At 33.9% G+C, this 10,329-nt stretch overlaps 1 protein-coding gene and 1 non-coding gene across 2 annotated transcripts; one reads left to right on the top strand and one right to left on the bottom strand.

Moving 5' to 3' along the window:
- Positions 1-2,593: 2,593 nt before the first annotated feature.
- Trnae-uuc lies at positions 2,594-2,665 on the bottom strand. Its single transcript has one exon. It is a non-coding gene; the product is annotated as a tRNA-Glu (tRNA).
- Positions 2,666-3,299: 634 nt separating this feature from the next.
- LOC118739941 (serine/threonine-protein phosphatase 4 regulatory subunit 3-like) lies at positions 3,300-5,222 on the top strand. The gene is made up of 2 exons (XM_036471441.1): positions 3,300-4,307; positions 4,386-5,222. Exons 1-2 carry the CDS (start codon positions 3,930-3,932, stop codon positions 5,037-5,039), a joined length of 1,032 nt encoding a protein of 343 aa, XP_036327334.1. The 5' UTR covers positions 3,300-3,929; the 3' UTR covers positions 5,040-5,222.
- Positions 5,223-10,329: the final 5,107 nt, after the last annotated feature.

The following is a 10,329-nucleotide window of genomic DNA, read 5'->3' on the forward strand; positions in this document are numbered from 1 at the left end:
GCTAATGAACTAACGACAAGTCAAGTGACCAGCTGACAATTAAAGTTTTTTTTTTTATTTTCTTGAGGTGCAAAATTTTACTAAAACCTTTTGTAAAATACGCAGCATAGGCTTGCATAATCGTAAATACAAACGTGAAAAGTTAATCACCGTCTGACGACACTCTTAGCGACAATTACTTATGGTAGAGTCCACTTGTGTTGCAAGGTGAGCTGCAAAGTGCCGTCTAGCCTTGAACTTGCAATCTATTGCTTACCCTCAAATATCTTAGTCGTCGTGTCGCAAGGGGTGTATTATTAATAATATAGCTGGCTACTTTGAGCAAATGACACTTTATTGCAAGTCAGCAGTGTATTCATTAAAGGAATATTAAATGATTGGATACAGTTAAATGGAATATTCTGCTGGGAGCCTCGGCACTAAACTACCAGATTTTGGACAATTAATGTTGCTGCTCATTAAAAATTAGAATCGATAGCTGGTGATTAATAGTGTGGTAGTTAATGAGTTAATGGATGAGGCAAGGTAAGCTGCTTCCACAGAGTAATTATTTAGTTGAAAAATAAGTCATTATCCATGGTATAATTTAACTGGAAGTTTCAGTATACACGTATATATTTGACCTTGTGAAATGCCAAAGGTGGAAAGATTTACTTGTAAATGGCTTTTAAATAGTTCAAGAAAAAAAGCTATGAATATACACATACACTTTACATGTCAATTGGAGACTTATTGTGACCTATTACAAGCAGACATCTTCGAAGCCAGTTAAAAGTTTATTTTATTGGACGAGAACAAATTGTGCTATGCACACTTGCCGCAATTATTTCTCTAGTATTTTTGAACGCATTTGCAGCAAGGCAACGGTGTTGCAGCGTTAAAGACCATTTGTGTTTATCAAGCAAAATTCTACATTTTTTTCGATAATTTATTGTTATCTACTGTTTAGTGGATACTCATTTATTATGAAAGAAAGAATTTTTTTCCGAATGACGAAAGCTGGAAACAGCAGTGGATGGAGGTATCTTCTGCGAGGAACCCTTCACTAACTTTAAATTTTGCAGAGGTGTTTTCCAACCGAAGGAAGCCGTCATAAAATAGGCCGAAATTAAAAAAAAAATATATATATTTCGATAGCCAGGTGGCAACGAAAATCCTTAAGCATTTTATGGTTTGTTTGGAAACAATCAGTTAGTGCTTGACATCCTAGTTCCAGGACACAGCAGTAAAGATAAATTTTTTAATCAAAAGGTCTTATAAGAATGTAAATATGTATATGAAATATTGTTTTGTTTTGATTTTTTAAAGCTTTTGTTTTGAAGTGATAAAAGGTCTTTCGAATATGAGATACACTTTTCAGCATGTGACAACGTTCCAATAAAAAATAAAAAATCGTCGAAAGTTCCAAACAATTTGCTAGCAAAGGTTCAAGCGCTTGCCGTAACAGTTGCATGGAAAACAATACGGTGGAGTCACCTCAGCATCTGCTACTTGGCTATCCAGCTCATGCAAGCTTAAGATTTTTATACCTCGGACCTCACTACTTTTTCACTTCTGAGAAGTATCAGGTATACATAAGTATTCAGATGAAGAAAGAAGTTCTGCGCAAAAATGCTTCTACCGCTTTTTTGGCAACACTGAAAGGAGAATTCTACTAAGAAAGTGTTATAATCGCTTCCGGAACTTTATGGGCATCTTTTCCGGTAACCAGTCACCTCCGGTTTGATCCCCCCTCTTCTATCTCATTCCTTTTTTTACCACTGTTCCAGTCCTCTTTTTTTTGTAGGCAATAATATGTCCTAATACGAAATGGAGCAAAACGGCAACCGTGAACCTAGCATATTGCTATAATGTTTATATTGAAATTATTACTTGTGAAATTTTTTTCTGCTGGGTAATATGTTTTCTTTTTCTATTTGTCAAGCCTTTATAAAAAACAACCTAAAAATACTCAGAAATTAAATAGAAACATTTGAACATCTTCGAACAATTACGATTGCTAGTGATTTAAGCAGATTACGTTATCACCTACGCGTACTGGCCTCTTGACATGTAGTGTACATAATCACACAAACACACATAAAGTGCCGTAAGGCACGGCACTTTTTTCATAGCATCGAGTAAGAGATAAGATTTTTGAAAATATTCTAAATAATGGTTGAATTCATGCTGTACATTGTAGATATGTAGGTAGATGGAACGCAAGGTTGTTATCAGCCAAGTAGTGCGAACGGCGGCGATAGGCTCAAGGCTACTCAGCATTTAGCCGAGCTTCAAACATGTTTGAGAGAGGTTTAAATTGTATGTGTGTATGTATGTACATACATATTTTTATGTGGTGTGAACTCTTTTTAATCTTCGATTGGTTTGAAGAAATTTCGTAGTGAAAGCAATTTTACTAGAATGTGTAGAGAAATTTCAAATTAAAATAACAAAATAAACGATGTGGCCGGACTTGCAAAAGCAGCGGTTTGGAGCGAGTAGAATGAATGGTATGATGGTAGATAACAAATTTTTAATTGAATAAAAAATAATAAATTAATAAACCATAACAAATAAAATAAAATTTATAAACAGTATAAAAAAAAAACACTTCCCATACCGGGAATCGAACCCGGGCCTTCTGGGTGAAAGCCAGATATCCTAGCCACTAGACCATATGGGATATGATGATGGCAGCGGAATTAACCCCACTCAAAATTCTGATAGAATGCCATAAAAAGAACAACATACGAACAGACTTGTATGTATGTATTTTGAAACGCACCTCTGTTTGAGCAATTTGTCGTCAAAATTAAATTCCATATAAAAATGTGTACATACATATATACATATGTACATCCAAGCGTATGAATTGAACCACAAAATTACATAGTGCAAATTAGGCTATTCAAATTTTATTAATGAGGTAATAAATAAATTATTTGCCTTTTAGAAGCCCTACATACAAAAAAAAAATAAAATTGCATTATCTTTTCAAAACGACAAAAATTGGGCGGTAGAAAACCTGAAAGTGAAAAAGTGAGCAACTAAAAAAATTTTAATCAAAAACTAACAGGAAAAATCGATTTAAATAAAAATTCGTTTAATTCTTGAAACTTAAAAAAGTAAAAAAAAACATTATTTTGCATAAAACTTAAAAAGAGTATTTGGCGAAACAAATATTTTGTTTAAACATTTTTAAAAATTCAAGTATGTACACTTTTTCATAAATTTAAAAAAATTTAATTAAAAAAATTTAAATTTTCGAAAAATTTTGATCTTAAAAAAGATGCAATTTGAACCCACGACGGAGCGAAAATATTCAAACGCAAGGATGCCCTCTAGCCTTCCGCGATCTTTCTCTCTCTCTCTCGTACTTTTACCACACATTTTGAATTCCTATCAGGGATGCCAACTCCCCTGGCTAATTCCCCGAAATCCCTAAAAAAATCCCCTATTCTCGATGAAATTCCCCCCGAAATGAAGTTTGCTACATTTTTAAGGCACTTAAAACTCATTTTTTATATGCACAGTTGCACAGTTTCTTTAATATCCATACGGTTGTATGAGCCAACTACGCAATGTTACAAGCCTGTCATACAAAATGAGAGTGTTATCACAATTTGTAATTTGTAAGTGCAATATCTTCCTCAATAGGAATGTTCTAATTAAAATAGTTTGTTATTAAACACCCAAAAATTTAAATCGCATTCCTCGATTCCCCCGGGAAATTAAAATTCCACCGAAATCGGGAAATTCTCCAACGGTTGGCATCACTGATTCTTATCTCACTAATTACTTATCATGTGGCAACGCTGCACGCTGATGCTCACCGAACTTGTCATCGAACGCGTCTGACAACGTGTAGCACGTCTTATCACAGAGTTTAGTATACATTTTACGTTCCGAGCGTAAAGATAATCATTTTATTAGTAATAAATCGGAAGATGTCATCTGAACTATTCGGTGTAACATGTCTCGGTGGTGGCGTACAATTCTGGAAGGATTTTATAAAAATTTATCAGAATTCGCATGCGCTATGGGATACACGAAGTATGGCATACAAAAAACCCTATCTAAAGCGCGAGGCCTATAACAAGCTGCGAGATAAGCTACGCGAAATAGATCCGAACGTACAAATGGACTATGTGAAAAGGCGTATCAATGGTTTAAGATCTTGTTACCGGCGTGAGCTGCGACGCATAGAGGATAGCAAGAGGAAGGGAGACATCTTATATAGGCCAACTTTGTTCTACTTCAAGGAGATGCAATTTCTCGATGATGTACTGGATTTCGACCCCGAACGTGATGCGCCTGAGGGCAAGGTAGGTAAAGCATTTGCTGACCTAAATTATTGTGTTTAAAGAGTTTTATTTTGTTTTCTCTTATCGTTTTTTTTATAGTTGGGACGACCTGGACGCAAGCCAAAAGTAAATAAAAGACTTTCGAAGAAAATCGTACGAAAAGACTCATCGACCAGTTCGGACTCTGAGAGCGAGAGTAGTGGTGAATCGAGCTCAACAACTTCCGCCTCATCTTCGGCTACAACAGCGTCACAACAGCCTGCTCAACATCAACATCAACAACAACAGCAGCAGCAGCAGCAAAAACAACAACAAGCAGCCGTGGCGCCGTACAGCAATGGCAACACTAACGGCGCGCTGCCGCAAAGTGCCGGCGTGATCACCACAAATGGAGCTGCCACTCAGTTTGTCCAAACACCCACCAACACAAACATAGCATCCGCGCCAGAGCCGACGCTAGCGTCTATGCCAACGCCAACATCATGGCAGCTATCTATGGAGGCGCAGACATTAGGCGCTAGCTGGGTGGCGCTCTATCATCGCTTGGAGCGTGATCAGCAGCTGTATGCCAACAAAGCTATTATGGAAGTGTTGTACCAGGGCGCCTTGGGTCGTCTTAACGCCGACTCATATAAGTCGCTGGAGCGCGATATGAGCAACAACTTTCTGGATGATCATCGCATTATGGAGGCTATCAACGAGGAGCTGGCGACTGATTTTATTAGCAAAGCGAACTCTGTGGATCTTTATTGAGCGAAGCGGAGAAAATTTGCACAGCTTGGTTGTTTAATTTTTTATACTTTTTTTTATTTTAGTAAGTTCGCTATTTATATTACTGCGGATAAGGATTTATGTATGAGGGTTAAATGACCCGCAATACATTAGAGATAAGCTTTAGTAAGTATGCTTTTTTATGATGAAATGTAAATAAAAATAATTGCGCTTGGCAGCGAATTTAGACTTTTGCTTTTAAAAATTTTGCGTACAAATGATTAACTAAGTAATGAGTAAGTGATTTTCTTTTTGCTCTAGGTGTATTTCTGCATCAAAAAGAAAAACAAAAATCGCCTAGCTTTTTTGGCTGGTTTCGTCGTAGTTTTTTTTTTTTTTTGGATAGAAAATTCGTTAATACAGCCGCTTATGATCATCGATGCCTAATATTCATATCGTCCTTGAGACAGTCAATACGTATCCACAACACTTTAATAATGGTTTTCTTAATTACTTTGTTTGTTTAGTTATTTACTTGTTTACGTGAATACACACTTGAGTTTGCTAAAAATACATATCCGCCTAGCTATGCATGCCTGCAGCAAAATACGAAAATCCTGGAAAAATGTTCGCTGTATATTTTTCAAAGGCATCTTAGTTTTTGTTTTTGTTTTTTTTTTGTTTACATATATCCTTTACACCCACACTTGCATTGTTTATCCCAGTCGCTGCTTCTTTGTTATTTGCATGTTAAAATATGTATGTATTTGTAGCTGTATGCTCGAGTGTATGTATGTATGTATATGAGAGCATTTGTTTGTGAATCTATTTATTTTTGGCACTTAGCTGAGCTCAGCTGGCACATCAGTGCTCCCATATAAATAACTACGTTTGTATGTATACAGTTATATCATTTTCCGGCAATAGAGTCAGCTGTTTTTCTCCCTTAGCTGTTATCAGCCGGTATGCATTGCTTATTTTAATAGAAATTTGGGTTTAGCGCATGCGCGTTTTACAGTTAATGCGCTCTCGCTGGGAATATTTAAGTACATACATAAGGAACAGCTGTGCTGTAAATGTAGGGGCAAACCGGTAAGGAAATTGATTTTTTCAACAGTTTCTTAAATGTAATTGAAATTTCTTTAATATTATACTAATTAATTATATGGTTACTCAATTATTTTATGGTTAGTTGCGTAGGTCAGCGTAGATTTTGTTGGGATTTTTTAGTAACACACAAATACATACAAACAAGCATATGTAGTATTAGACAGTGTTAAATCAAAGTACTAGTTTTTCGGTGTCGGTCATAAAAAAGTAGTTGTGGCGAAATTCCAGCACTCTATCTTCATTTTTCAGTTAGCGCGTGCAAAAAAAAATGTCAACAGAAATTTGTGTTCCGTTACTTTTTTATAAGCAATCAAATATAAAAAAAACGTGCAAGTTTATATTTAATTGCTTATAAAAAAGTAATGCCAAACAATTGTTAGTGTAAGCTCCAACCTACCGAAAGTGACGGTTTCAACATTAAGCCAAGATTTGAGGGTCAATTCAAAATTCTGATTATGCTGTTTTTGTCCACACCTTCAAAAGTTTATTAAAATGTTTCTACTTTGATCGCGTTGATTTTAAATAATTTTTTGTTGAAGGTATAAAAATTCAAAAGTCAACTTAAAATTTAAAATTTTTTCCCAGAAATTCTTATTAAAATGTTTTCAATTTAATTGAAACTTTCCAAAATATTTATAATTTTTGCACAAAGTTTAAGTTAAAAAAAATAAATATAAATAAACAAAGAAAAATAACCAAAACTGAATGAAATGTCGCGTCTCTACTTATTTTTCCACCACTATACATGTGGATATTTGAATTTGATCTCAATAACAAAGCTAAATAGCCGAGTTTGTGTTGTTGCTTTGCATGTATTTCGTTACTTTATCGAGTGCCCTTTGCAGCTCGAATGCACCTTTGAGCGGCGATTTTGAAAATCGCACCGATTTTAAATCGTTCGCTTTGCAGAACATTGCCTATATTTGTATCCTATACGCTTCCATTTTTATTTAAAATTAGGCTGATATAATCTGCATGAAATATTTAAAAATAGCAGTTGTTCCAGCATAGAGGGAGCGAAGAAATAAAAACAGGCGTACTTTCAGTTTTTACACGAGTAAACTTTGGTGACACAGCACAGCGCAGTTTGCACAGTTTTTGTTTTCTAAAAATGCAATATAAGTCTTAAGGTTCAATGAAATACAAAAATATTCTTACATTCGGTTTGGTCCCTTATCTCCTTGCTGGTTGAATTTAAAGTGACAAGAACACACAAATCAGTGAACACAAAAATTAGCGATTACAAACATATAGATATGACACATTTCGATTTTTCCAGCAGAAGCAGTGTTGCCAGAAGAACCAAATTTTACCGTGTTTAAGGTAGTATCAAACGCAAACGATAATTTAACTATTAAATCGAATAGATTTGCGAACACCAGTATCGTCCATTGGTCGAAATTCGATATCTTTTTTCCGGATGACGATTTTGAAAAATTTGCAAAAAAAATTTATTGCGTTTTTTAATATCTTCTGAACAATATATATTTTAAGCCAGAAATACCTAATAACCAAAAAATATATAAATTTTCTGATTATTAAATTCCTATATTTTAATGGTTTTGGCAATATTTTTCTTAACACTTCTTTTTTATAGTTTGTGATTTAGGTTCATATGAAAACATAGCACTTACTAGACAAACCAGAGAAAATTCAGGGCAATCGACCAAATATTTCAATAAATATAAGCAAACAAAAATTACACTTTATAAATACAAGTCTTCAATAACTAATATTTAAGACATATATGTAATATAAAAATCAAAGGTAATTGTTATTTTAGATTTATAATAAAGAATCAAAAATAAGTGTTATTATTTTTAATTTTGCAAAAAAATTTATTTTAAAATTTGAGTCTCGGTGAAAAAAGAAATCGATTGGTAGACATTTCATTCATAGTTAATTTTTTCCATGACAGTTTTCATCAATAACTGTTATGTTTATGTCCATATATATTGCATGCGGAAAATTAAGGTTCTTCGCCGATTCCTTCTAACTTTTTTCCAAAAAATGTATGAGGCTGTGCCCCTGTGCGCCGTATAGGCACATATTCCATTTCAGTAGCGTCTCAAACGCTTTCAATTACAAACGTCTCACGTATTCCATTTCAGTAGCGTCTCAAACGCTTTCAATTACAAACGCTAGCAAAGTTAGTGATTAAATTCTAAAGCACAGCTGCGTTTTTAGAAGCATGTTTGCTTAAAGTTTAGCTCTGCACATGTATAGTCGGCAGAACGAATTCATATATTGCCGATGTTTTTGCAAAACCGCCCATCGACCAGTTGCAAAATCGCCTAAATCGCCGTTGTGGAAAAAATGAGTAACACTGAACTCCAGGCATCGAGATTTATGCATACAAATCGTCAAATCGTTATTTAAACAACAGATTTGTAAAATAATAGCTAGAGAAAATACCGCCTATCAAGGCAATGCATTCAAAGAATAAATCGTGTATTCGCTCTCCTGTCAAATTTGAGTGCCGTAAGATAGGCGGTTTTGCAAGTGGGCGATGGACGGTTTTGCAAAAACATCGACGATATGTATGTGCATAAGAATGTTTGCATATGTGAAAGTATTTTTGTATGTCCTCTACAGTTACGGTGGCCATAAATAAGAATTGAAAATGCAGGACAATTAAAAAAGTACCAGGTTGACCGAGCTTTGCTCGGAGTGCATATACTTTTTAAAGTTTTCATGCTTTGGATAGCTTTAAAAAAATATTTTGGAAAAAGAATAAATGGGATTTCGATATCTGTTAAATAAATTTCTTACTACAAAATTTGGCTGGCAACCCTATTCTGTAATACGCTGGAATGAATAGCACATATCTTTAGATATGTACTGTGTATAAAAAAATGCTGATTGAAATTAACAAAATAAATATTTGTATTGCATAGAAGATTGGCAACTCTGATGGAAAGTATTTTCTGACCAAAATTTTCAACAATACCTCATTTGAATAGTAATATTTTACCGTTTTTTCTAAACAACAAATTAAATAAATATGCGATTCAAAATAGGTGGCAACCCTATACAAAATTGCATCAAAATCGTTATAGCCGTTTCCGAGAACCCTTTGGATATATATATATATACTATATATATACAAGAATTGCTCGATTAATGTAATAAGATATATACCTTCATACATATAAATTCATAAATTGACGTAATAATAAAATATACACTGGTTATTAAAAGGGAGTGCATCGTGCTTTTTGTTAAATATTTGCAATGTTTTCCGATTCAAAATTTTTTTATTATTTTTTATATAAATATGGTTCATTCTTTAACCAAAACCACAAACTTTATCAAAATCAAAATCAAACTTTATACAGAATTTAGAAAAATTCAACAAATTTTCATCTAAATTTTGTACTTTTTTGTCTGATTTTTTAGAAAAATCTGGGTATGCAGGAACATCGTTCATCTAATTCATGTAAAACCAGTGCCAGTTTTAAATGGCAAAAAACTCGCGTTGATTTTCAATGATTTTTTCTTGCCAACGCCACAAGTCATATATGTATTTTTGTAAGAGGCACTTCAATACCTTTCGAACTGTAGATCGCTTACGTTGATTGGGATATTGACGAATATGGATGGGACAAGCGGGCATTTTCTAGTATATATTTGTGTATATAAACCAAATTCTTTAAGCTTTTAGGAAATTAATTACTTTAGAACTGAATTTTTACTTGAAAACGAACAGCATTAGTTAACAAGTAACTTTTAAGCAAAAAACACCGACTTCAATTCTTATATAGAATTTTAAGATTATCGTTAATTTCTTCACGATCACCACCTTTGAGTTACCATCTTTCCGATGAAAAGATAATTATTGAAATTGGTTAACGTGGTCGTTAGTTTTGCGGTAACATATATATAAAAAAAATGTTCCGACGAACTGATAACCTTCACATTTTTGTGAAGACGATTAAAAATACCCATAAATAAACTAAGTAAATCAGGAAAACTTAGAGTAATTTTGAAGTTAGCGCTAACAATGGGCGTTAACGCTGAGAAAATAACTTTTTTCTTAATTTAAATTTCGCAGACCTGTGTAATAAGTCACGCGAAAATTACAATTTAATTTGCCCAGATCAAATGTGTTTTTGGTCCAAGCTTTGACATACATAGGTACATTTTTTATAAGTGACAGAGTGGGGTTATGAGGTATTGCTTAAAGGGCCACCTCTACAATTACGATTTATTTATATATATA

This window comes from Rhagoletis pomonella, unplaced genomic scaffold, assembly GCF_013731165.1.
Source record: "Rhagoletis pomonella isolate Grant_MI unplaced genomic scaffold, Rhpom_1.0 Rhpom_scaffold_00005, whole genome shotgun sequence".
Classification (NCBI taxonomy): Eukaryota; Metazoa; Arthropoda; class Insecta; order Diptera; family Tephritidae; genus Rhagoletis; species Rhagoletis pomonella.

Excerpts from the sequence above, each read along its gene's own strand:
- LOC118739941 (XM_036471441.1), top strand. The coding sequence starts at position 3,930 with ATGTCATCTGAACTATTCGGTGTAACATGTCTCGGTGGTGGCGTACAA. Across the intron at positions 4,308-4,385 it reads GTGATGCGCCTGAGGGCAAG|TTGGGACGACCTGGACGCAA; the intron begins GTAGGTAAAGCA and ends TTTTTTTTATAG.